Here is a 27,811-nt window from a genome sequence, read left to right on the forward strand (position 1 = left end):
TCATTCACGTGACAACAAGCAGGAAGCACGAACTATTGGGCAAGTCCCAGGTTTCTCTTCAGGAAAATAAAGGGAAGAATTTCAGTGACAATTATAATGACTCTGGGGCAAAAACAACAACAACAACTGTTTGGGGCAACAGTTACCCAAAGTTCCTTCTAGAGTTGTTTTGAAAGCTTCTACAAATGGGAATTCCTCAGAGATTCCTGTTGCTTTCACAGGATAACAAACATAAATTTTAATCACATGCATGCACATTTGTAATAGGCTCAGCAGCACCCAATAATAGCCATAGAGCAATCCATAATATGGTGAGGTCAAGTATTTGTAGCTTAGCATCCAAAGCAAGTTTTGCAGCCTAAGGGCACAGACAGATGGCTGTATTAAAGTGCTATGCTCCGGCCCATGAACTAGGGGAAAGGTATGCCAGCAGAAATTGCAGGGTCATTATTGCCAGTCCCTATTCTCTCTGAGTTAAAAGGTTGGTACTATCTTTCTTGTTCAAACTGAAGAAAATCAATGGGTGGATTCCCCTGGCTTCATTGACCCTCCCCCAGCTAATGTCACCTGCCAGAGGGAAAAACAGCCACCAGGCACTCTCCTTCATGTGTAATGGGGTGAGGATGGCCAAATGGGGGCAGGTGCTTAAAAGATTTTCTGCGTGTATTAACTGTCAGGCAATTCATGAACATGGGTCTAGCACTCTTCTGAAAGAGTACTAAGAGTACAAAAGTACTGCAGTGTCCAAAATGGCCAGACTGACAAGTAATAGCAGCGAAGGAGCACTGGATTAAACCGGAGGGAGCAATCAACTGATGCTAATGAGCGTCCTTCATCCTCACTGGTGCTGCAAGGGAATGGTGTGGCCAGCAGCACCCAGAAGTAGCTGGTGAAGTAGGTCAAATGATGCAGGAGTACACAAAATGTCACCAACTCCTAAAGTAATAAAAGTAGTGTTAGTGGCAATGCGGAAGACCACTGTTATTTCGAGGAGTTTAAGTGACATATTTTTATTTTCTCCCTCACACGAAGCTTAGCATTTATTCTGAGTTATATTAATGTTTAGCTGGCTTGTTTTTTATTTCTGTTTGGAATTGTGGGGGGGGAGGAGATAAGAGAAAACCCCAAGACTGTTTTTGTTGAGCACTGGCTTATCTGTATAGCTTCTCAGGCTCTTGGAAACGGGTGCTCCAGACCCTGGGAGCTATCCTGTCAAGGTCCAATCCTGCAACCATGAAAACTGGGTCACAAGGCTTCAGGGCCAGACTTTGATTAAAAACCTTAGGATTGGGGGGGGGGTTCGAGTTTGGGAGCTCCCACCTGAGCACGGGGTGCTGTGGATATTGAGCCACCCTGGGGTATCTCCACTGCCCTTATTAGCTCCTGACAGCCTATGGAGATGGGGTTTCAACTTGCTTGGTATGTAATGATTTTCCTTTCTTTGTGTGTGTGAAAGGTCCCCTGTGCAAGCACCAAATCATGTCTGACCCTTTGGGGGGACGCTGCTTTTCCGACGTTTTCTTGGCAGACTATACAGCGGGGTGGTTTGCCATTTGTGTAATCTGCCTAAACTGTGTTTCTGTTTAAACTGTGTTTCTGTTTAAATTTGTTTGCTTAAGTTTATAATAAAGCTTAAACTCTCTTTATCCACTGGTGTGCTTTGTCTCTGGATCTAAAAGAACCAATTGTCTGAGCACCTGATCACTGCTTGGACACTTGGCAGAACAGATAGTAAAAAAGAATGACCGTGTGAAATTTCATGTTGGCAGAAGCAATAGACGGTTGTAAAACACTAATAGGTGACTGAGCCAACATGTGGTTAGTAGAACCCAGCTTTCTTTTCCAGGTTAAACTTGCCTTTTGTGCTGCCTAGGACAAGGGTACTCTTTGAAGAGTTCAACACTTAGAACTTTTAGTGCTAAGCCTGTGCTTAAAAAACAGGTCTAGCAACCTTTCAAAAGATGGCTCAACCTATTTATTGAAGAGCCTCTACTCCTACTGAGAGGGATTGAAGCAGTCATCTTCCTGGGGTACACATTTGGGATATGATGGAACAGTCCCCAAGACTTTTTAAGCCCACTACAGTAATGAGTATTCTTTTCTACTAAACTTCTGGGAACAAAAGGCACAGCCAGACATAATCTTGAAGACAAGTTAAGGATGATGAAGAGCTGAGTAGGAGCATGAAAGATCTGGGGATATTGCTGGTGTTTTCTTCACTCCTTCCTGTTAAAGGATGTAGCTCAGAGAAAAGAATACTGGAAGTAACAACTGCTTATACCCATGGTACAAGTAGGAACAATTTCGATTCATTGATGCTGGGTCATGTTCCTTTCCAACCCTTCATTCTATGATTCTAAGCCAAATGATGTTTTATTCCATTCATTAAGAAATGTTTCTAATATCAGAGAAATCCCATCATTTGTGTACAGAGGTATAACCTAGGAATTCTGTTTGATGGCAACATGGCAGGAGCAAAAGGATATTGTTGGATATTTCCTTCCAAAAGTGAAAGAAACTCTGATTTTAATAGGAAAGGGTTGATGTCACATTTCTCTTTCTACTTCCCTTTTCTTTGGCCTGAAAAAACTCCCAAAGGAGATGTGGCAAAGAGCAAGCCAAGCGGCCTCCCAAATTTTGATCAGATCAATCTGAATTTATTCCCCTATTGGGCACAATGAGAAGCCCTATTTCCCCCTAATCAGCAAGCACTTCCGAGAAAGCCTCTTCTTCCTTATTTCCATAATTCCCACCCATAGCCAGTACAGCTTTAGAAAGCATTAGAGTGCCCCAAAGTCGAGATACAACCGCACCTGACGAGGCAGTTCTGATCCCAGGAATCTGAGTCTTTAGATCTCATTTCGAAGCTACTCAAAACTTGTCACATCCAGAGCTGACTATAACCTGTAGCTTTTAACACTTACCTTTTGAGAAAAGATTAAAATGTGGCAACATAAAGGCAGTTCCACACAAAAGGCCAAGAGGCCAATGAGAAAGATGTCTCATAGTGCAGATGTGTCTCAAAGGCTCATTGTGTGAAGTCAAGACGGGCTTTTATAGCAATTTATTTACAACTTTCAAAGGGCGGGGGGAGCATCTACACTATTCTCTTGAAAAAGTATTGAGATTCTAGCTTTTCTGGTATTTTTTTGCTATGCTGTACAGATAAATTTAATCTGAGGACACATTTAATTACTGATTTAATTACCATTCCTTTCTGTGGTGAATTCTGAAGCTCTGTTGGGGGCTAGTATATGAACAGATAAATCTCTGCATCTTCATCAAACAATGCCCAAGATTCTTTGGAGAAAACAGTAATAGAAGTTTAACTGGTCTAGCATCCTATACATTTATAGAATGTGGTTTAATAGTGCAATATTTTCAGTGTTCCTAGAAGTTCAAACACCTTGAGCTGGGTGGACCGAAAGCCTGTTGTTACAATTTTTTTTCTTACATCATATAAAAACCTCAGGATAATATACATGTTGAACATCATCAATGATGTCCATATATCAATGAAGATATATGAACTTTTCATATCAAGGAAATGTCCTTTAAAAGGAAAGGGTTAGAAATATATCTCTGCCTGGCAATGGGAATGAAGCCACTGTTTGTCCCAGAGAATAAGAAATGTTATGTTAGTGTTATGTTTGGAATTATCTCCTTTTGTTATGAACACTTCTCCATTGGAAAGATCCACAGAAAAAACTGTCAGATACCAAGAGAGAACAAGGACTCTGGCAAATAGCACTTTAGGTCAAATGAATTATAATTGTGGCAAAACCAGGATTTCTTTGAACAAAAGTGGCATCATTGGCCCAAATTTATTTTGGAGGCAGAGTAGTATCTTTAAAATCTCACTGCCAGCATCCCAAAATGGTACATATTGACTTATAATTTTGAGTTTTGAAATACTGATGTTGTCTCTCTTACTTTTCCTGATAATATAGTATCAGGGAAATACAGAGAGGGGTGTTATTATATTCTGCCTCCCATTTACTCAGAGAACAAGTTGATCAACAATTAAAAATTTATTTAATACTAGCACTGTATGAATATCTAGTATAAGATTGGTAAGCGGTTTCTCTTTAGTGGTATATTAACGAAACCCTTCTGTGCCTGTAGAATGACTGTTTGCCTTGCCACAAAGCTTGTTACAGTCTTTTTCCTTCTGCTTAAACTTTATCAACTATCTCCTTTCCTTACAGAGCAGCTTGGAAAATGATGATGGCCCCGCCTCCCAGCTAAAAGCTCTTACCAGTTGAATGTGAAAGGCTCTTTGCAATCTTCTGGCAACAAGCAGCTATCTGGAGGACAGATGGGATGATTCTAGGTGTTCTCCTTTATCTGGAGAACGTTTCTGGGCTTCAGGAAAACCTGCCTGAGTCTGAAAAAAGTTGCCGCATTATCAGCTCCACCCACTTAGCCCGTGGGCACAGCTGCTCAGTTCCCCATTCCCCACCAGAAGCCCACAGGGACTAAGTTTTGACTTAAAGAGTATATTTATTCCACAATTTCATATTTTAATGCTGAACGTTCTTCTGCCAGAGATGACATCAAAAAGAAGGTCACTCAGTTTCTTCATGGTGATAGCAGATCTTAAATCTAGTCATTTAAGAGTGAGCTAGACTGCCAGTTACAGTATATTAGAAGAACTATGCTAGGAAAAGATGGTATCTTCTCCCAACCTCATACCTAGCATTTTCTCTTTGTAAAGTTGGGCTCACCAGTATTTTCAGTCTGCTTGTATACTACAGCTGACTTCTTTAACTCATTTTCATTTCTATACACTGCTTCATAATATTGGGAGATGTCCAGAATACCATTGTTAATTGTATTTAGTACATATATTTATTTAAGAGCTGAAAATTTGGTTGGATCAGATTAAAATGTGAACCTGTCTTGTTGAAGAAGTAACAAGAAAGCAAAGCCAAAGGTGGGGAGAAAAAAAAAACTAAGACTGCATATCAGTTGAATGCAATGTTAGAGGCAGGGCAGGGTTAAACGCAAAACTCCATACTAGAGAAAAGGCAACAAGCAAAGTCAGAGTCCAGAAATAGTCCATGGGGTCAAGCATCAGAGACTCAAAATTAATACTTAGAATAACCAGATTTGTGTATAATCAGCCCAGATCAATCCACTACAGAAGAAAGGCTTCTTTGTTGAAGATTATGGACTGTAATATACCAGACTGGTCCAGTGAGAGTTGGTAGATAGATTTTAAAATTAAATTTAAAAATTCACAGTCTAGGGCTGAAAGACATTGACTGGACCAAAGTAACCCAGCTGGCCTCTAATGCCTAAAGGAGAATTAGAACCTGGGTCTTCCTGCTTCTAGTCTAGCATTTTGACTACTACACCACACTGACTCTCAACCAGATGGGTATGTCAGTTCATAAATACCATTCCAGCACTGACACACAAAATAGAGGATTTAAAAGCCATAATTCCTAAAGTTTAACACAGTGCTTTGCAGCTAGGAATCAGGATTATCTGGAAAAAAAATTCTCCCCATCCATAAATAAGGCTCCTTACTTCTGAGAAACCTTATACTCATGAGAAGGCATATTTCTCAGCCATGTACCTCATTATTTATCCTTACTTGCTTGCACTTCCTGATCTCTTGAAAATTCTGGGTCTTCAAATCAGGTTCAGAGTTATGAGGATCAGATACTTCCTTGTCTTGAAATTGGCAGATTGGCATGAAATATGCTATCCCCATTTCCAATCCATATCCTGCCTTGATTGCCTCTTTTAAAGTCATTACAAGTGCCTGATTTTCTTCCAGGATAGGGTGACAAGGCAAATTGATTTTATGTACCTTGAGATAGTCCTTGGACAGTGTCAGAATAAAGAGGAAAATATTACTTGAATACTGATATAGCTAACATGATTTAACTCTGTTTCACTCACAGGCTGGGGATGTGATGAAGGCAATGCCCTGGAGACATGGCATTTGCCAAGGCATGTTTGTGCTGTGGTAAGAGCCAAAGGGGAAGGTCTAGAATTTAAAGGTTCCAATTCACAGTCCAATGAAAACTGAAATCTACTCTGCTCCTTCCTTCCTGAGTTTCAGCATGCAAGTAACACCTGGTTGTTCCATCTAGTGTAGGAGGAAGGCATATTTGTGTGTGAAGGTTGGAATCCCGTGGGCACATAACTTTATATATTTTCTGTTTATTATTTAGATGTTGTCAGTTTGGGGTGGGTTTATTGTTTCTGAGAGGCTTGCTTTTTATTTAATGCTGATCTTGATTGCTAGCCTCCTACAGCCTTTGGGAGTTGATGGCATAAATAAAGTAAATTAAATAACTCTCTTTCGGAGCAGATAGTGTTACCACATAGTAACAGTGGTTGGTTTGTGTAGGCTCTATAGTAAAGGTAAAGGTTTCCCTTGACATTAAGTCCAGTCGTGTCCGACTCTAGGGGGCGGTGCTCATCTCCGTTTCAAAGCCGAAGAGCTGGCGTTTGTCCGTAGACACTTCCATGGTCATGTGGCCGGCATGACTAAACAGAACGGAAGAAGAAATTTGGAGACCGTGTTTAGTTAAATCACTATTTATGCACCTTTCATTAATTGCAAAGCAATTATGGAAAGGAAAGGAAAGGAAAGGAAAGGAAAGGAAAGGAAAGGAAAGGAAAGGAAAGGAAAGGAAAGGAAAGGAAAGGAAAGGAAAGGAAAAAGATAAAATGCATTTAAGCATTAGATTACTAATTGCCTATTCTTTCCTTATCACATGCACATTGTTCAGTCTATAAACTGCAAAACATAGCAGATAAATGAATGTCTGGCATCAAGGGCATCTTCAGAAGAGCCTGTTCTGCTAATCTAAGTACCAGGACAAATTCAACATTCATGCAACATGCACACAGCCTTCCTCAACTGTGTAATTCTCAGGAGATGCCAAACATCTCACTCCAACCCCTATTCTAGTTACAGAACATAATAGTCCATGGAAGAGACCCTGCTTCATGAGACTTTTGATGAATGACAGCCTGAGTCATGGCACTAAGTGATTTGCCACATCAGAAAGCCAAAGTAATAGTTTCTTCTTCTCTAGCCACATTTCCACAAAACAGCTATTATTTAAGCAGCTCACCATATAATTTCTGTGTTGTGTGTATTCTGTTTCAGGATAAATATTTTGGAGCATAACAGTTGACTACTATATGAGTATAAATTATATTGGGGACCACTTTACAGCAGAATTTGAGTGATGCTGTTCCCTTTTTTGCTAGTCTTCTACCAGTTTAAGGTGTAATTCTGTATACTGTATGTTTGACTATATCTTCTAGTTAAAAATCCCTGCAAATTAAAAAAAAAACAGGGAGAAGAATTTTGTTCAGTTCAGCTTAAATTGCCTAATTCCCCCCAACCTGCTGTTAGATTCTACTGATTGGATTTAAGAGTGTGTGTGAGATTGTTACATTGCCAGTAAAAGTCCCAGCACAGTACTATCCTTCTTTCATTCCTGAACTTTTCCTTTGTTATTTTTTCATTGTTCTTCTGGAGAACAAACCAAGAGTTCCCCAAGAATCACATACCAGTAGTCTGAATGAGGTTCTGATTCAGATGCTGTTTTCTCGAAGTGTGGGCATAAAACTAGGGTTGTACAGAGCGTGGGCATAAAACTAGGGTTGTACAGAGCGTGGGCATAAAACTAGGGTTGTACAGAGAGTGGGCATAAAACTGCTATATATTTGTTCTGCTATATATTATAGCAGCATTGGGTAATGTATGGTGCATTGCCAAATTGCCACTTTAATAATTTCTGATTTTTGTCCCAATCAGTAAGGTTAGATGGAGTTGCAATCCAACAGACTCTGGGAGGCCACATACCTTGGCTCTTTCTGATACAGAGTTTACATTCAGATGTTCTAGGAGATATTTGTGAAGAAGGCTGTTTTTTGAGTGGTGTTGGGAGGCACTTAAGGCATGCCCTACCTTAGGAAATTCACTTGATTTCTGCAAACTTCTAAAAGCCTTAGAACATAAGTAAATATTGTTTTGTTCTTATTTGCTGTCTTTAAATGTTATTACAATTATTTCTCTATTATTACTGTATATACTTGCATATAAGCCCATCCAGGGATAAGCCAACCCTCAAAATTTTTGTATGTTTTAATTTTCACAATCAGCTTATCTGTGGGTGGCGGATTTTCCATGGTATTTCGGTTAAAAATTCAAGGGTCAGCTTATATATGAATGGGCTTATACATCAGTATATACGGGATATACAGGTACTTTAAAATTACCATATATACTCGCACATAAGCCCATCTATGTATAAGCCAAGCCCAATTTGGGGGATGTATTTTGGCACCTAAAATTCTCAGCTTATCCACAAGTATATACAGTATTTATTTGCTTTTTGCCCTGTAACTCTCCCATGATGAATGTTAGCATAAAAAGTTTAAGAAGGATGGATGGAACTCAACATTAGCAATGCTTTCTTCTTTATTTAAAGAAAAGAACTCAGTTTGGCAAAGAGAGTTCCAAGTCAGTTTGGCAAAGTTGCTTGTTCAAATGGCTTCTATGTGGATCTCAGGGACCTAGCTGCTGTAAGATTTCCTTTACAACTGAAAGTAGCATGATCTGTCAGCCAATTACATTTTGACTTATGGTCAAACTGGTGATCTATTATAATTAGCCCTCTTCATTCATTTCCCTGGATATGGCCCTCTCCTCAAACATGGACAGGTTGAATGAAAGTTCTACTCCTATTCATTCTCAGTGTATTTGGAGACACTAATAAAACAGGGTCCTGGAGCACACAGGGATACCTACCCGTATTCAAATGAATACATGAGGGTAGTGAAGGAGTAAAGCTTCCTGTCTCCAATTGTTTTCTGCCCGTCTGGTACAATTGGGCAGAGTGGGCATGTTCTGTGTCCCTTCAATTAAATGTTGTCATCTTGCAGGATCAAGGAAGTCTGCCTCTGCCCTCTAGATCAGCATCCTCACAGAGATATGTACAATTTCTACCCTTCAGGTGTTCCAGAAGACTGTTAAGACCTGACTCTTTTCCCAGGCTTGGGGATAGGGTGTTTGTGAAGGCCCTGGCAATTTTTTTCTGGATGTTATTTATGTGGTTTTCTCTGGTCAGTCGTGTGCCTTTTAAATTATGTATTCTTTTAAATATTGTAAGCTGCCCAGAGACTTTTTGGAGTCAGGTGGCCTCAAAATCCAATAAATAAATCAATAAATGTGGAAATACTGGGAACTAGGACAGTGTACAGAAGAATGTAATGTGGTTAAGGTGTTGGAGTCAAAAGCTCAAGTCTGCACTTAATTACACTGGCTGACTGTGAGCAATAAAACATAAATATCAAACTGCATCATCCCAAATTCAGGGAACAATCCAAGGTGGGGAGGGGTGAATTATTTTATTTTCTACCACTTTGGAAATATAGTTACCTTTTAAGTGCAGCTACTTAAAAGTATGCATGCCTTTTCATTTGCTTTATTGCTCCATACATATTTAGGCAGCCCTTTTCCACATAAGACAGAAAGTTTTTCAACCATAAGAAAAAAGTGTGGTGAATTGAATAGAATTGGAATAGGGAGAGCACATTAAATCTCTATTTAGTCATACATTTGATCTGGTGATTTTCAGAAAACTACTGCCTTTCAGGTAATGCTACTTTAAAAAGATTTTGTGAGAATAAGATGAAATTGTTCCCATATATCATGTCATGAATTCACTGAAGGGCAAGTAGGAAACAATATAATTCACATATTGCTAACTCCTATGAAAATTCTCCATTTGTCACATGTCCTATAGACTGGAAAACAAAAGAGGGTGGTTTTGCTTATTTGCTACATTAGAAAAAGCAGCATATCATAAGAGATCCAATGCAAATTATTGAAAAATAATAGATAAATATTAGAAATAAATAATCATTATTTAGGGAGTCTGTGATGGAGTGGGTAAGATGGTAGATTAGAACTAGAATAGGAAGAGCCAAACTCAACTCCCAACTTAGTCATGGAAGCTCCCTGGAAATCTTTGGATAAGTCAATACATCTCAACTAACTCTGCTTCACTGGGGTACATGGGAAGAAATTTGAGGAGGGAGTTTTGAGCTCATCTTGAACTTTAATAACTAATAATTTAATTAATGAATACACTAAATAATCAAAGTTGATACCTATTGAGTATCAGCAGATCTTGGAACAATTCATATGACACCATTTTAAGATTCCAGGGCAGTCCTGGTCAATACCGCAAGCATGCTTTCCTGGTGCAGTGCATCAAGTTATACTTGGGGGGCAAGTCCCAATTTTGTCTGAAAGAAACAAAAATGTTAGTATTAATAAATACTCAAGTACCATACCTGACAGCAATATTTTGAGGTTAAATGAAAAACTGGCTGTTACGTTGGTGGGTAGACAGAAGAAACAAATGAAGTGGAGTGTCCAGAACCGAAGTCTCACATCATTACATTTTATTGCAATTTCAATTTATGATAGTGTAACTTGGATTCATTTTGGGGGAAGAGCTTTATGAGGTCAGATATGTGTTTGCACTTTATGTTGTTGAATGAGCAATGAAAAGCTTCCCTATTAAAGAAAGACAAAACAAAAGAGTCTGTCGTCTAAAACTAGATATTGTGACTTCACCTCTTCTGTTACATGCTAATTTTCCTCATAAATATATTCATTTCCCACAGTGGAGCATGGCATCAACCAGTATGTGACCTTCACCTGCTGTCTGCCATGTTGTAGGCATAAGGTAAAGGTAAAGGTTTCCCTTGACATTAAGTCCAGTCATGTCCGACTCTAGGGGGCAGTGCTCATCTCCGCTTCAAAGCCGAAGAGCTGGCGTTTGTCCGTAGACACTTCCGTGGTCATGTGGCCGGCATGACTACACGGAACGCCATTACCTGCCTGCCAAAGCGGTACCTATTAATCTACTCACATTTGCACGTTTTCAAACTGCTAGGTTGGCAGGGAGCTCACCCTGTCATGCGGATTCGAACTGCCAACCTTCTGATCGGCAAGCTCAGCAGCTCAGCAGTTTAACCTGCAGTGCCACTGCATCCCCTTGTTGTAGGCATAGAACTAGATTATTTTAAGAACTGCATGATGGAAGAAGCAATTATAACCACACTCTGTGTTTGGCCAAACTTCACAGACACACACACACAACCCCTAAGGCAGGCATCTTCTCCATGCTTCTGCTTAACATCTACATGAAGCCACTGGGTGAGGTCATCTGCTGGCATGGAAGGAATATGGCACTCAGTTATGCTTCTCCACACCAAGCCAGTCAAGTGATGCTGCTGAGGTCCTGTTTTGATGTCTAGAGGCTATAGGGGCCTGGATGAGGAAGAACAGGCTTCCATTCAACCCAGGCAAGACTGAGTGACTGTGGGCTTTAGCTCTCCCGTCCCCCACAAAAAAATCTGGTGATTTGTCATCTTTAGCTCTGGAGTACCCCAAACTAACTACCCTAAACAGAACCAGTATACAATTTGGGGGTTCTCCTGGACTCATTGCTTCTATTTGAGGAACAGGTGGCAGCTATGGCCAGGAGGACTTCTGCACAGTTGCAACTTGTACACCAATTGGGTCCTTTCCTAGATCAGGAGGCACTGCTCACAGTCACTCATTCCTTGGTCACCTCCCAAGTGGACTATTGCAATCCACTGTACATGGGGCTGCCCTTGAGGAGCATCTAGATGCTTCAGCTGGTCCAGAATGCAGTAGCATGGGTGGTTATGGGAATATCTCACTGTGCCCATGCTACATCTCTGCTCTGCGAACTGCACTGGCTTCCAGTGTGCTTCCAGGTGAAATTCAAAGGCACAGGGCCAGGTTATTTGTGGGGTCATCTTGCTTTGATTTTTTTCTACCTGCCCCATTAGGCCCAACAGAAGAGGCATGCTCCATGTCCTATCTATTAGAAAATGTCATCTGATGGGAGCCAGGAAATGGGCTTTTTCTGTTGTAGCTCTTGCCCTCTGGAGTGCCATACTCCTTAAGATCTGGCTGGCCCCAACTCTGCTATTATTTTGGAAAGCCTTAAAAACATGACTGTTTTCTCAGGCATGGGAGTCAGAAGGCTAAGGATGCCCATGGGAAGGTTGTTCTGGATGCAATTGTTGTCTTCTTGGATGTCATTATATGTATATTATAATTGATTGTGTCTTTTAAAATGGTGCTTTTAATTCTGTTAGCCACTCAAAATCACTGTGTGCAAGATGAGGGGTCAAATAAATTGACTCAAATAAATAAACCCAATCACAGATCAATAAGACCTTAGTTTGTACAGGAGCCATAGAAAGCTGACTGACAGTTGGGAGAGGGAAAATGGAATGGAGTACAATGGAGTTGGGGGTGATAGAATGGAGTTTTGGCAACTGAGGATGGGCGTCTGCTGGAACAATGAATAGCTAATGTATTTTTGAGCAGCCTACCCCTCCTCCTTTATATCATTAACGCTTAATATGAGGTCCCAGACTAGGGTTACCAAACATCTGGCAAAAGGAGGGCATGTCCTCCTTTTTGTCCTCATGTCCTCCATCTATCAGGCATAGGCTTAAAATCAAATATTGTCCTGCTTTTTGAATATCCTCTTGAGTAGCTTTTCTCCATGGTGTGGCGCTTCCCTAATAAGTGCTAACCACAAGTTAACATGCTCTGGTCTGTGACCTTAATTAGTTGATTAGTACCCTCCCACTGGCTCACTGCCTAAAAGTGACAAAGCCTTAATCAGTTACACTCTGAAGGCTTTTGCCTCCTAACCAGCTCTAGCACATTCCTGCAATTGAAAAACCAGTCTTTCTGATGCTCGAAAAGGTAATTTCATATACATGTAGGCCTAAGGTTTTTGTTTTTTGTTTTGCAGTTTTTCACTATAATTTTTGTTGCAGATGCCAAGGCAGTTAAACAGTTAGTGTGTCCTCCTTCCCCTCCCCCATTTGTCCTCCTTTCAAATTGTCCTCCTTTGCCTGTTCAGCTGTCTGGTAACCCTATCCCAGATAGAATAAATAATACAGGAGACTGTTTCCTTTAGAACCTAACCCTTAAAAGTATTCCCTAACTACAAAAGTTCTTTAGAAAAGGTCCTAATTGAGCAGTGGACCCTCCAAAAAGAACCCAAAGGGGCCTAAATATGTCAGTGGCAATGGACTGCTCTCTTTCTAATAGAAAAACAAATGCAAAACTGGATGGAAAGGGATATCATACAGGAGGGCATGATAGACTGGCTGAAACAGGAATACTTCCAACTACAACTTGTTAAGAAGTGAGGTGAAGTCTAAACAGAAGACAAGTAACCAAGTAGACCAGTTTGGTCTTGTGGGTAAGGCAATGGGCTAGAAACCAGGAGACTGAGAGTTCTAGTCCCACCTTAGGCCTGAAAGCCGGCTGGGTGACCTTGGGCCAGTCCCTCTCTCTCAGCCCAACTCACCTCACAGGGGGAGGAAGAAGGAATATTAGGTATGTTCGCTGCCTTGAGTTATTTATAAAAATAATAAAGGTGCGATAGAAAATAAAATAAATAAATAAATAAAATAAAGTTCGTTTCTTTGGGACTTACCTCTTGGAGGTATACTAGAAGCAGATGGCAGCTGTGTGCAAAGGGTCAGGAATCCCACAAAGAGGAAAGTGCATGTGATCTTCATGGTGCTTTCGGAGACTAGGTCCAAATGTTTACAACTGAACCAGCTTTATATTTAATTTTCCAAAGGGGAGGGATTGATTCATAAAAGGAAAAAATCATGCTTCAAGTTCGTCACAAAGACTTGCTGCTCAATCTTCCTTCAATTTCTTATCTTTACTTCACCTAAATCCCATATGTTTTTGAAGTATTAATACCTGACCTATGATTTAATTCAGTCAGAAACATGGGTGTATCCTATTATTAAGTAGTGTTAATTATGGGTTTGAGAACAGGAATTGACTTCTTTTTTAGATACCTGCCCTTTGACAATCACTGCATTGTCAAAGTGACTCAGCGACTAGTGGCCATTCCAGGTTAGGCCAAGGATAGCACAGATGATGGTATCCCCTGTAGAGAGCCCTTGGCATATCCTTCAACATAATTCAGAAACTTGCAAAATCGTAACACCAAATATAGAAGCATGTATACTGAGACAGAACGATTCCATACTGCTATAGGAGTTTCATTTCTTTAATTCATTAATTTTGAGATTTGTCCTGACATTTTTTCTGAAGTAGATTATACTATTAAAATTGTGTAGCATGGTGTATGAATAAACTGGATAGAACTATTGTGTAACATGGTGTATGAATAAACTGGATAGAACTATTCATAATCCAAATGAATAAAACTAAGCAAAAGTTAATTTGTTTGGTAGAAAAATATTTTGGCTATTTGGCTACAATGAATTTCATTTGTTTGCATTTTTTGTATTTTAAATGAGCTGGAATCATAGAATTGGAAAGGACCTTCTAGGCAGTGTCAGGGCCAGCCTCACTTCGCAATAAGACACAGACTCACTTGATGGATATTAAGGATTTCTGGTTTATTGGAATGATAGCTGACAGAACGAAAAACGGGAACGGGGTAGGTAGTGTGGGGGTGCCCCTTTTATACCCTCCTGTATTGCCCCGGGCTTCCCCACCCCTCAATGCCCCGATCCCTCTTGATGGGACCCTTGATGGCTGCTTGGGCGTTTTCCCCGGTGTCCTCTTTGTCTCCCTGCAACGGTTGTGTCCTCCGGGGCACCATGTGCTCCTTATCTTCACTCCTCTGACGTCTCTCCTTTCAGTTGTTTATGGGATCATGGGTGTGGGTGTCTTTGGGTGCTTGTGTTAATCCCTGGTTTGATTATCTTCTTCCTCCTTTTCCTTAATGATCATGATCCACGTTGTGAGGCTCTTTGTGCCTTGCAACGAGGTCATGACATGCTGCCCCCCCAAAGATGTTCTATGGTGCTGGTTTCTCCGGGTATGCCTCATGGAACTGTCTTGTTAGTTGTCTAGCCATGATGTGTCGTGCCTGGACCCACTCTGGGTGTGAGAAATGTTTCCATCTCACGAGGTATTGTAGTGTTCCTCTTTGCTTTCTTGAGTCCAGTATTTCTTTTACTTCAAAATGTTGTTGGTTGTCTATCATTATGGGTGGGGGTGGAGGTTCTTCCGTATGCCATTTGGATGTGCTCGTTGGCTTCAGTAGTGCACAATGAAACACTGGGTGGACCCGTCTCAAATTGTAAGGCAGTTCCAGTTTGAAAGTAACTGGGTTGATTACCTGTATGATTTTAAAAGGTCCAATGAATTTCGGTGCCAATTTCTTCGAGGGTTGCGAGGTTTTTATGAACTTAGTGGAGAGGTAGACCCTATCTCCCACTTTGTAGTTCGGTGCCTCCGCCCTGTGGTTGTCCGCATATTTTTTGTACGTTGTTTGTGCGTCTGCTAGGGCCGTTTGGATGATTGGCCAGGTTGTTTCCAGCTGTGCCGCCCAATCGTCTGGTGAGCAGGGCAGGGTTTCAGGTTGCGGCAATTCTGGTATCGGTACAAAGTCCCTTCCATAGACCACCTTAAAAGGGGTGTGGCCAGTGCTCTGGTGTACCGCGTTATTATAGGCCACCTCTGCAAAAGGTAGTAGGTCTACCCAGTTGTCCTGTTGATAATTTATGAATGCCCTCAGGAACTGTTCAAGTGTTGAGTTTAGGATCTCTGTGGATCCGTCCGTGTTTGGATGCCACGCAGTGGACAGTGCTTGCTTGGTTCCGATTAGTTTTAAAAATTCCCGCCAAAACTTTGACGTGAATTGTGTGCCTCTGTCGGTCACCAACCTGTAGGGGGCGCCGTGGATCCTGTATATGTGTGTTAGGAATAAACGTGCCAGCTGTTGTGCGGAGGGGATAGTCGCTCACGGGATGAAGTGTGCTTGTTTCGAGAAATAGTCTTTTACCACCCATATCACAGTTTTTCTTTGGCTGGGTGGGAGGTCCACAATGAAATCCATGGAAATTTCTTCCCATGGCCGGGAGGGGCTGGCTACCGCCTGTAGCAGCCCGTGGGGTTTCCCTCCTTTACGTTTGGTGGTGGCACATATGGGGCAGTTGCCTACGTAGTCTTTTATGTCCTTTCTGAGGTTTGGCCACCAAAATTGCCTCCTCGTTAGGTGGAGGGTTTTTACAAACCCAAAATGCCCTGCAGATTTGTCATCGTGCGCTCTGTGTAAGATTTCCCCCCGCAGTGATTCGGGCACGTACAAGGCTTTCTCTTTCCAGGCGATGTTGTCTTTGAAAGATACATGTTGTTGGTTATTCTGCAACCATGTATCTTGCTGTAGTGCTTGTGTGAGTCTTTGTTGCCAGTTCGGTGAAATTGAGCGTCGGCTCCGATCGCTCCCCGCCGTTCGTGCTGGCGTGCGCTGATTCCTTGTCTGGCTCCGCGTGACAGCTGGGCAGCCGAGCTGTTTCTCGGTCCATACTGTTCCTACGATGTCGGAGGCTTGCGTGTCGTCCTGTGGCCGCCGGGAAAGGGCATCTGCCAAGAAGTTTTTCTTGCCCGGTATTAATTTCAGCGTGAAATTGAACCGGCTGAAAAACTGAGCCCATCGCACCTGCTTCGGGCTGAGTCGTTTTGGTGTGCTGAGTGCCTCCAGGTTCTTGTGGTCCGTCCAGACCTCGAAGGGGCAGGAGGCCCCCTCCAGCAGATGTCGCCACGTTTCCAAGGCTGTCTTCACTGCAAACGCCTCCTTTTCCCATACGTGCCATCTCCGCTCCGTTTCGGAGAATTTGCGGGAAAGGTAGGCGCAGGGCTTTAGGTGGTTGTCGGAGTCCTTTTGGAGCAGGATGGCTCCGATGGAAAAGTCGGAGGCATCTGCCTGCACCACAAAAGGCTTGGTGGGGTCGGGGTGTTGTAACACTGGCTCAGCTGTGAAGAGGGTTTTCAGTCTCTCGAAAGCCATTTGACAGTCAGCTGTCCAATTCAGTAGCGCCCCCGGGTTCCTCGATTTGCGCGTGTCCCCCAAGCCCTTAGTCTTTAGCAGGTTAGTTAGGGGCAAAATAGTCTCTGCCAGCCTGGGCGTGAACCCCCTGTAGAAATTAGTGAATCCCAGGAGGCTTTGCAGCTGTCTCCTCGTGCGTGGGCGTTCCCACGCCAGGATGGCTTGGACCTTGCTGGGGTCCATTTCTATCCCTTTAGCAGAAATCCTATACCCTAGGTAGTCAATTTGTTTTTTGTGAAACTCGCACTTGGAGAGCTTTACAAACAGCTCTGCCTTGCGAAGTTTCTTGAGCACGTCCTTTACCAAGCGTTCGTGCTCACGTTCTGTTTCTGTGTAGATCAATACATCATCCAGGTAAACCAAAACCCCCTTAAAAAGGTGGTCACGCAGGACCTCATTAATTAACTGCATGAATACCCCCAGTGCTCCTGCCAATCCGAATGGGAGTACTTTATATTGAAACGCCCCCAATGGGCAATTGAAAGCAGTCTTCCACTCATCCCCCTCCCGTATCCGTATGCGGTAGTAGGCTTCCCTTATGTCCAGTTTGGAGAATACCTTACCCTTTACCAGGTGGGACAGAATGTCCTTTATTAAGGGTAAGGGGTATTTATTTGAAATACTTGCTGCGTTTAATCCGCGGTAGTCTGTACAGAGCCGCAATGACCTGTCCTTTTTCTCGCGAAAGAGGACTGGCGCTCCCACTGGAGAGTTTGCTGGCTCGATAAAACCTCTCGCCAGATTTTTGTCTATGAAGTCCCTTAATGCAGCTAGCTCTCGCTGGGTCATAGCATATATTTTTGGTTTGGGTAGGGGTACCCCCGGGACCAGTTCAATGGTGCAGTCCGTCTTTCTGTGGGGGGGGAGTTTGTCCGCCTCTTTCTCACCGAAAACGTCGGCGAAATCCCCGTATTTGGTTGGCAGTCCCTCTGGCAGTGCTGTCTCTCTGTGTTCCGCAGTCGTCGTCGCCCCCCCCCATGGCTGCTCGGGGAACCCTGTTCCCTGAAGGTGCTTGGTAACGCCCGTCAGCAAACTTAATCTCTCTGGTTCTCCAGTTGATGACTGGGTTTTGCTGCACGAGCCATGGGATCCCCAGTATGAGTCGGGGTTGCCCCACCGGTGCCATGATGAAAGCCAATTTTTCCTCGTGGCTGCCGAGCCGTAGCACGGTTTCTCCGGTGTATTGGGTGACCGGGCCCCCTCCCGCTGCAGATCCATCGAGCTGCGAGAACACCAGGTGGTGCTGAAGTGGATAGCAGCGGAGGTCGAGTGCGGCTGCCAGGTCAGGGTGCATGAGGCTTTTGGAGCAACCCGAATCAATGAGTGCCCAGACCTTTTCGGTTTTATTTCGATGGGTGAGGGTGACACGGACGTAGAGGGTGGGGCATTCCTCACTCACCCCTTTGTCGAAGCGCCTGTCAGTGTCCTCCACCTGTCCTTCGGCGCCCCTTAGGCCAGGTGGTTGTCGTTTCCCGCCGCCTCATCGGGGATGCTTTCCTCCTCCTCTGAACTGTAGGGGCCGTGTCTGCGTCGGTACTCCCCCTTTGCTGCTGGTCGCTTTCTTGGCGCTGGGGTTGGTGCTGTTTGTGCCCTCCTTGGGCTCTCTCTGGGCGTCGTTTTGGGGCATGCGGCTGCTTTGTGATCTTCCCTGCCACACGTGAAACATTGCCCTTTAGCGAAGCGTCTGTCCCGTTCCTCCTTCCAGGGTTGGGGTCTCGCCCTCACCTGCCTTGCGCTGGTGCGTGGGGGTCTCGCTGTCTCCATCTGTTGCGTTTCCCTCCTTGCGTGGAGGAACGTGTCGTGAGCGTTCTCCGCTTCCGCTGCCAGCTGGATCCACCCCGTGAGGGAGCTGGGGTTGTCGCGGCCAAGCGCCCACCGGAGGATGTTTAAGTTGAGTCCGTGTTTGAACTTCTCAATCAGTGTTGATTGAGACCAAGTGTCCACTTTTCCGGCTAGGGCTTGGAACTCCATGGCATACTCAGCCACGGAGCGCGGGCTTTGTCTAAGTGTCTCTAGTGCCCTTTTTGCCTTTTCTTGCTCCAGGGGGTCCCTGAAGTGCCTTTCTAGTGCCTGCAGGAATTCCGTGCTGTCCTGCAGCGCCCGGGCGCCTGATTGGCACAATTGGACGTACCAATCGGCGGCCCGCCCTTTTAATTTTATGGCCAGGGCATTGATTTTTCCCCGCTCAGTTCTGAAGCAGGGACCCCATTCTTCGAGGTAGTACCTCGCGTTAGTCAAAAAAAAGGAAAGTTTCGAGGGGTCCCCATCGAACTTTATGCCAAAGTCTTTGGCGGGTGTCCTGGTCTGGCTCCTGGCCCCCTCTGCGTCGTGCCTCGGGCTCTGCGGGAGCTGTTGCGGGTCGGGGTGTCTCCGGTTCTCTTGCGGCATTGGTGCCTCTCTCTGGGTCTCCTCGCAAGGTCGTCGACCCATCGCTCGGGGGGGAGGGCGGGGTGTTCTCCCTCGGTCGGGCTCCTGGATCCAGGCTCCGCCGTCGCCGTCGCCGCCCGCCGGGTCGTCCCTCCGCCTCTCAGCCTGGCGCATCTCCCGTCGTGGGGTGGGCTCCTGGGGCCGGACGCCGCCGCCGCCGAGGTTGTCCCGCCGTCTCACGTCCGGGCGCGCCTCCGCTCGTTGGGTGGCCTCCTGGGGTCGGGTCCCGCCGTGGTCGCCGCCGTCCGCTGGGTCTCCACCCCGTCTCGCCTCCCGGTGCGCCTCCGGTCGTCGGTTGGGCTCCTTGGGTCGGGTTCCGCCGTCACCGCCGCCCCGCTCGCCCTGCCGCCTTTCGTCCGGGGGTGCCTCTGCGCCGCCTCCGTCGCAGAGTCCCTGTGCCGCCGTCAGCTGTTGGAGCATCTGCCGCACCGCCTGCATCCCTTCCTCCAACGCGTCGAGCCTCTCCGCTGTCCCCGGCTTCCCGCCGAGGTTTTCGCCGCTCCGCTCGCCCTCGCCGTTGGCCGTGGTAGAGGACGGATCGTCCCTCGTTCCCGCCGCGGTGCCAGGCGCGCCCTCGCCTTCGAGCGCCCAAGGTGGCGGTTCGTCTCGCGCTTCCTCCGGGGTTGCCTGCGGGCTTGGAGAGGGTCCCCTCGTCTCGCCCCCGGTGCCTCGCGGGCTCCGGGGCGCCGGGGTGGGTCCCTCCCCCGCTGCTTCCCCCCAGCTGGGTCCCATACTTACCGGGGCGTTGCATCGCCCGGACCTCAGCTGCATCCTGCCCTGCGAGAGCGGGGCTTCGTCGCCGGGCGCCGAAGGGTTGCGCCTCCTCGGTTCCTGGTTCTCCATGCCTGGCTGGGTCCCTCACAAACTTGTTGGATAGTTACCAGGTGGAAAAAATTTTTTTGGGTTCCCGTTTTTATGTCAGGGCCAGCCTCGCTTCGCAATAAGACACAGACTCACTTGATGGATATTAAGGATTTCTGGTTTATTGGAATGATAGCTGACAGAACGAAAAACGGGAACGGGGTAGGTAGTGTGGGGGTGCCCCTTTTATACCCTCCTGTATTGCCCCGGGCTTCCCCACCCCTCAATGCCCCGATCCCTCTTGATGGGACCCTTGATGGCTGCTTGGGCGTTTTCCCCGGTGTCCTCTTTGTCTCCCTGCAACGGTTGTGTCCTCCGGGGCACCATGTGCTCCTTATCTTCACTCCTCTGACGTCTCTCCTTTCAGTTGTTTATGGGATCATGGGTGTGGGTGTCTTTGGGTGCTTGTGTTAATCCCTGGTTTGATTATCTTCTTCCTCCTTTTCCTTAATGATCATGATCCACGTTGTGAGGCTCTTTGTGCCTTGCAACGAGGTCATGACAGGCAGTTGAATCCAACCTCCTGCCCACATAGTAATCCAAGTTAATTTCTGTCCTGTCTGTCTACATACAAAATGCTTAAATTAATAACAATACCAAAAACAAACGCCCCCAAAACCAGAAGAACTGAACTCCTTAGTACAATAATTCAATTTAATGTATCTCCTACAAATGGCTATCTAGCCTTTCCTTGAACTTATCTACCTCCTTCTTTTGTAATTTGTTCCATTGTTGGAAACTTTCCTAATGGTCAAGCAGAATTTGCTTTTCAATAACTTAAAATAATTATTTTATGTCCTACATAGCTTCTGCCTTTTAGGATCAGCCATCAACAGTAAAGGAACAAGCAGTCAAGAAATATACCGCAGACTAGCAGTCAATAGAGCAGCCATGAAGGCCTTGGAAAAGATCTTCAGATGCTGTGTTGTGTCTATTCCTACAAAGATCAGAATCGTGCAAGCCATGGTATTCCCTATGACACTCTATGGAAGCAAAAGTTCTCTTTAAAGAAGCAGGATAGGAAGAGTATTGACGCCTTTGGACTTTGGGGTTGGAGAAGACTCCTGAGAATACCATAGACAGCCAAGAAAACAAACTGATGGATCATTAAACAAATCAACCCAGAATTCTCACTTGAGGCACAAATGACCAGGCTCACTTGGACACATTATGCGAAGAGAGAGAGAGAGAGATGTTTATATATGTGGTTGCTAGGAGTCAAAAACAACTTAAACAAAAACACTGTGAAATAATAGGGAACAGTCTTGATCTTTTATGTGACATTCCTTTAAACATTTCCTAACTCTTTCCTTGTCTTTTTGTCTGTCCATCTGTACTGCTTTTCTTTATACTTGTTCTGATTGCACATAGGTGTAATGTCACTTGTTCCACATCCCAGTCTAAAAACTCTGTTTACTGGAGAAGGATAGTTTCTTCCCGCCCGTGTTTACTCTCTGCTTCCTCAGTGCTGAAGATAAGATCATAAGCAGTTCAACTTGAAGTTTAAGCGTCATGGGGCTAGTAACGGCATTATAATGAGACTGAAGCTCTTGAATAATAGTGTCAAAGTTACATCTAATGATCGCTTCTTGCTTTTAAAAGGCATAACAATATTTAAACAAAACCTTAATAATCTTGCTAGGTGTCCTTGAAAGCACTGCAACTCAAACTTAATCAGCAATTTTTGTTCTTGACTAGAGAGAACAGAGAGGTACTTCTCAGATATTTAGAGTTTCAACAATCCAGGAAGAATCATTACAGTCAAATAATGATTTAAAAAGCAGAATCAATCATATACCAGCATAGCTGCCCTATAGTGTATTATTGAAGTAAATAGTTCAAACTTAACTTCATTGTAAGAAACAAATAAATTGGCACATTGTTACACAATTTTCTGACTTGTCCTATGGTTATATGAGTCCCACTTATAGTCAAGCATTCTCCTTTCTCTCTCTGAACCTGCACACTCTGTTCAAAAGGACTCCTTTTCCTATTTTCCCTTAGGCACCAGGTAGTAGAGCAGCTAGAATCTTTCAGAAAGTTATGAGCCCCCAGTGATCCATCAGTGTTTCTCAACTTTGGCAACCTTAAGACCTGTGGACTTCAACTCCCAGAATTCCCTAGCCAGCATGGCTGACTGGGGAATTCTGGGAGTTGAAGTCCACAGGACTTAAAGTTGCCAAGGTTGAGAAACACTAATCCACAGGCTACAAAGATTTATTGAAAAAGAACATTCTTTGCCCTCCCTTTCATTCCTCCTTTCACCCACCAGGCTCTTGTGACTCAGAGTGTGCCTAGCCCAAGACCATCTTCCATCCAGACAGAGAAGCTCTGCTGAAATCTTTGTTTTAAGTCTTTTATGGTCTTGCTAGTTGCTGGGCTAATTGCTTGGCACAATCTCCCACATGGTCACTGCAAAGACCCATTAGCTTGTCCAACATATACAGCCCAGATCAGTTCGGGACAAGTTAACCTGAACATTTATCTCCCTATTCACATGCTTGTTAGATTGGTCAACAAGGAAAATTTATTGACGGGGCACACTGTAGGGGCTATCATACAGCCATGTCAGGGGTATTAGGACTTTTCTGTTACCACCACTGCCCTTTCTAATGTTTTCCCTCTGTTATACATAAAGCACCCTTTGTGTGACACTTTTGACAGCTGTTGAAGATAGATCTCCTTGTTCTAGCTTTCCAGTGATATTAACATTTTTAAATATATGAGATGCTTTCATTGGTAATTTTTCATACTGTTGTTTTATTTTGCCTCATATTTTAGATTACTGTGGTTGGCAGTGGATATGGGTCAATGAATGTACGCATGCTTGAGATGTTATATATGTATGCATATATATATGCATTTATTTATTTCATTCCTATCTCACTTTTCCTCTAGTAGTTCAGAGATAATTCAGGTAGTTCAAATATATACAGTACATATACATATACATATACATATACATATACATATACATATACATATACATATACATATACATATACATATACATATACATATACATATACATATACATATACACTATCATTTCTATCTTCACAATAACCCTTTGAAATAGATTAGCCTGTTAGCAGTAAGTAAACTTTACCTCTGTTTGAATCTAGTCCAACACTTTCGGCCAGGATTTCTCAACCAGGGTTCTGTGGAACCCTAAAATTCTGTGAGAGGTCACTAGGGGTTCCCTGGAAGATCACAATTTATTTAAAAAATTATTTCAAATTCAGGCAACTTCACATTAAAGAGGTAAGTTTCATTCTTTATTTTTATTTAAGAACACTGTTAATGCATATATACAGGCCTACACATGAAACGAATACAGTAATTTTGTAACTTCTGGCCTATATTTGAGCCTGAATGTGCAGGGGTTCCCCAAGGCCTGAAAAATATTTCAAGGGTTCCTCCAAGGTCAAAACATTGAAAAAAGCTGCTTTAGGCACTACAACATGCTGGCTATCTTTTGAAGATACAAATCAACAAATCATCCATATGTATTTTCCTTCTTCAGATGAGATGAATGTTTGGCTGTTGACTCTTCACCACAAGCATGTCTGTGGGTGAAGCACTGTTGTTGCTAAGTATCCTTCAGGTATCCTTCATTATACTAAAGGGAAAAACAAACATTTGCTGAATTAAATGCTACCATTACAATACAGAAATAGAGTTTCTATTCAATTGTGTGAATTATGCAGTTTGCAAACCCTGTCTGAAAGATATGATTTGATTTTACTTCATTTCTAATCTGTAACATTCAACAGCAACAGGGAGTCACAAAAATGCCCACAGGGAGGGCACGCTTCAGGTTCCCTCTTTTAAATCTTGTCAACTTATGGGACCTAGGAGGCATGATTTTTCTGTGGTTGCCCCTGTTCTCTGGAACAATTTCCCTCGTTATACAGCAGGTCCCAACTAGGAAAGTTGTTAAGACCTGTCTTTTCCCCCAGGCATTGGGGGACAGTTGAGTGAGAATTCCCCTTCGGTAGTTCTGTTATATGCTGGTTGCCATTTTGTATTTCATATTTTGTATTTCCTTATTGTAGGTTTTTTCTTTTTTTCTTTTTTTCTTTATTGTTTCTTTTTTTATGCTGTGCACCACCAGAATCTCATTGTTTGAGTTGGGTGGCCTTTAAATCTTGAAAATAAATAGTGACATAACTAAAAACTAATTCTAAAATATAATAAAACAATGAAAGTAAAACAGCTGCTTAAGAACAGCTGAGACTAAAAATAGGAGATATAAAACTATTGAAAATATTGCAAAGCAAAAGTAATGAAGAACTATTTAAAAAAAAAACCTTTGAAGAATGAAAGTATTTTCAAAGGGTAAAGTATTTCTTGTGTCCTGGTGACCACATGAATACATCCATGTTGTTTTCCTGGGAACAATATGGAAGAGATTTGCCATTGATTTCTTCCAGGATGGCTTTCTTACATCCCATCAAGTCTATACCCAAGGGTTTCTTGGTGGTATTCATCCAAATACTAAGCAGTCCAATGCTTGTTAACCTTTTTGAGTTCATCCAAGTTCAACTGAATGCTTCCATCTCTTTAGCATAACAAAGGTTTTACACAAACTCAAAGGGAACAAAATAGGTACAAGGTTGGGAGTCTACTACTGAAAAGACCTACTCCAGATAGCCACTCACCATGGCTCAGCAAGTTTTCCAGTGAATCCAAAACTCAGTAAGAACATATTATCGATTTTAGCAGGTCCAGTACATAAAAAATGCATTATTCTTGTAACATCTTATAGTTCGGGAGAATGTCTGAGAAACTAGAAAACCCCAAGAACATACAGTAAATGGAATTATTTAATAAGAAAACATTTAGATTCATAACTGGGTTGTGGATAATTGTAACAGGATCTGGAATATATTACAGTGCAATATACATGAACAATGAATAACAATGAATTGCCCTGTAAGAAAAAGCTAAGAGGAAGACAGGATAATACCGGGATAATTCTTTTTCTATTTAGTTTGGTGTTAGCCACTTCTGTGCCAAGGCAACATTAGGTTTAGGTAAGTGCTCTACCCTGAATGTGAGAATTAATTGTACATCTCTAGATACAGTAACATTCAAAATCATATCACTCCAAAATGTGATTGGCCCAGGCTTCAAAATCATTAAGAATGAACAATTCAAATGACTAATTATTACCAAAAAAGTGCTTTGGGACCATAATTTTTTTTTACTAGGTATATTGTTTATGTTGAATTTCTAACTCCTGCTTTTCTGACTCTTATTCTAATGGTTGTAATACTCAATTTTAAATGTAAGCAATTTTGACCCTTGTCAAAATGCCAAGGCAGGATGCAAATACTTTAAAATATATTTTTAATTGCAAATATATTGTTTGCTCAGATACTGCAGTCTTGCTTACTAATCAGTTACTATGATTCTGCTGATCAAGATAATATGAATATGTGAATTACTCACTTGTCAGTACAGTCATAAGGCACAGATTAACACGTCATCCCAAACTTTTTTGGAGTGACCATGTGCAAACTGGCTGTTTATGCTCATGGAAATTAATTCAGAATTCACAAGAAGCATTACTGGATGTAGGTAAGGAAAAAACCACACAAATCAGAGTGCCTGATAGGTCATTAACTATGATGTTCTAACAGCATGTCTCGTAATAGGGTGAAGCTAATAAAAAGGGACTCTTCTCTACCAATAGTTATGTTCCATAGTACAACTTTATGCTGCTTCTACTCCAGTCAGAACTGTTTGTGCATTTTGGAGCAAAAACAGCACTACTTCCTATTTGCAAGCTCATTTTCCTTGTAGGAATAGTCCATGTCACCCCTGTATGGATTAGTCCTAGCATCACTGGCAAAATCTTGCCTGTTTCAATATAATACCATAATCTCAGTCCATACTATACCATATACTGGTTGGACACACTCTCTTCCACATATCCCTTCACAACACTTCAGGTGGCCTTTGCACTGGAAGTCATAATCACAGTCATTGGGGGGGTTGAGCATCCGACACCTTCCAGCAACAAATGGACACAACCCTGGTTTCTCTACAATAGAGTACAGAAAAAAAATGAGGTGGTATTGAAGACAAGATCAGACGTTAATGTTTCTTGAACTAACCTTGAGTGCTAAAACCTGTACCAGAAGTATTCCATGCTGAAGCTTTCTCACTTAGCCCACAAAACCCTCAATCTGATGGGCAAATTATTTTGGGCCCTAATAGGAGTCCCCCCATCCCAAATACATCACCAATGGAACATACCTTCATGGTGAATGCTAATTTCATAATGAGGATAACATTATTTTGTTTCTCATATAAAATATCAAACTGGGCCATTCTATCAATTCCATTGCTTTGTTCCTCCTACAACTTAAACTGAAGAAAACCCAATCCTCTTCAAGCCTTCCCAGGGTGAATATATTTGCCCAGAATGCAGTTACAGAATGGTGACTATGCTATTTTATTTTTATTTTATTTTTTAAAAAATCATCTTGAACCAGGATAATTAAACATCTCATAACACACTCCATATGCTTCCCCACCCATCCAATTCTGTCCCATAATCCATCAAATTATATTAAATCAGGGGTGTACAATTCCTGTTAATCTGTGAGTCACAGCAGGCATTGGGTGGCACGTCAAGGACCATATTCCAAGAATTTATGAGATCACAGGCCATTTTGGCAATGGAATTTAGGAGTTTCCGAGGGTTAAACGCATTTCTTCAGCAAATACAAGGCTTAAAGCAACTATTTTACCCTTTGAAATGCCTTAAAATGCAAAACAGGGTCTCAGATATCTGGGCTCATCACTCTGGGAAGGGTTGGACAAAAGGGATGCTAGCAGGCCACAAAAAGGATGCTAGCAGGCCACATTTTGTACCACTGTTCTTGCTTTTATCCTTGAAAACACACCATGCTTGATTCCAGACCTAAGCATAACTGATTGATATTTTCCTCCATAGGCCATATATTGTTTTACATAGGCCATATGTTGACTGACCACCATACTAGAAAAAAAAATCCATCTTTAATTGAAGCAAAAGAATTACTCTGTCTTAAGTTCAGAAATATAGTAGATTTTGATACTTACGTAATGGAATCCTTGTTCCAGATGATATCTCTGACTGAAGGACAAGAAGGCCCATAAGAGGGAAGATACTCAACGTCTTCATGGTACTGCCTGTACCAAATATTGAAGCCTAAGACAGAAATAGGCTGTTATTTATATTGGTAGGGCTGGGCCAGATGATCATGATTGTCTTCTCTCATTTAGGTAACAATTAGCTTCTCACATCCTCATACCTAGCCAGTGCATCTTGCAGACTTAATTCCATTGTTCAGCATTTTCCATGTATGCCTTCTCTTGCAACCATGGATACTGAAATAAATGGAGGATAAACTGTAGCCTTCCTAACTTGCTTTGGTCCAGATTTGTGACTAATTTCATCTACCAGAATTCCTAGGCAACATGGCCAGCAACAAAAAATGGTCCAGGACAAATATAGGTCTTTGGTTGTTTAGCTATCGTGCTTAAAATAGTGGTATAGTGTGTGAAGATAGAAGGGGAAGAAAGATTATCTA

At 42.9% G+C, this 27,811-nt stretch overlaps 1 protein-coding gene across 1 annotated transcript; it reads right to left on the bottom strand.

Annotated features, from left to right (window-relative positions):
* On the bottom strand, positions 1-27,402 carry LOC134492956 (antileukoproteinase-like). Its single transcript, XM_063297147.1, has 3 exons — positions 27,321-27,402; positions 26,131-26,274; positions 1-56 (listed from the first exon to the last, which is right to left on the bottom strand). The coding sequence occupies exons 1-3, from the start codon at positions 27,400-27,402 to the stop codon at positions 1-3; spliced, it is 282 nt and encodes a 93-aa protein (XP_063153217.1).
* Positions 27,403-27,811: the final 409 nt, after the last annotated feature.

The sequence above is a fragment of the Candoia aspera genome, chromosome 3 (assembly GCF_035149785.1).
Source record: "Candoia aspera isolate rCanAsp1 chromosome 3, rCanAsp1.hap2, whole genome shotgun sequence".
Classification (NCBI taxonomy): Eukaryota; Metazoa; Chordata; class Lepidosauria; order Squamata; family Boidae; genus Candoia; species Candoia aspera.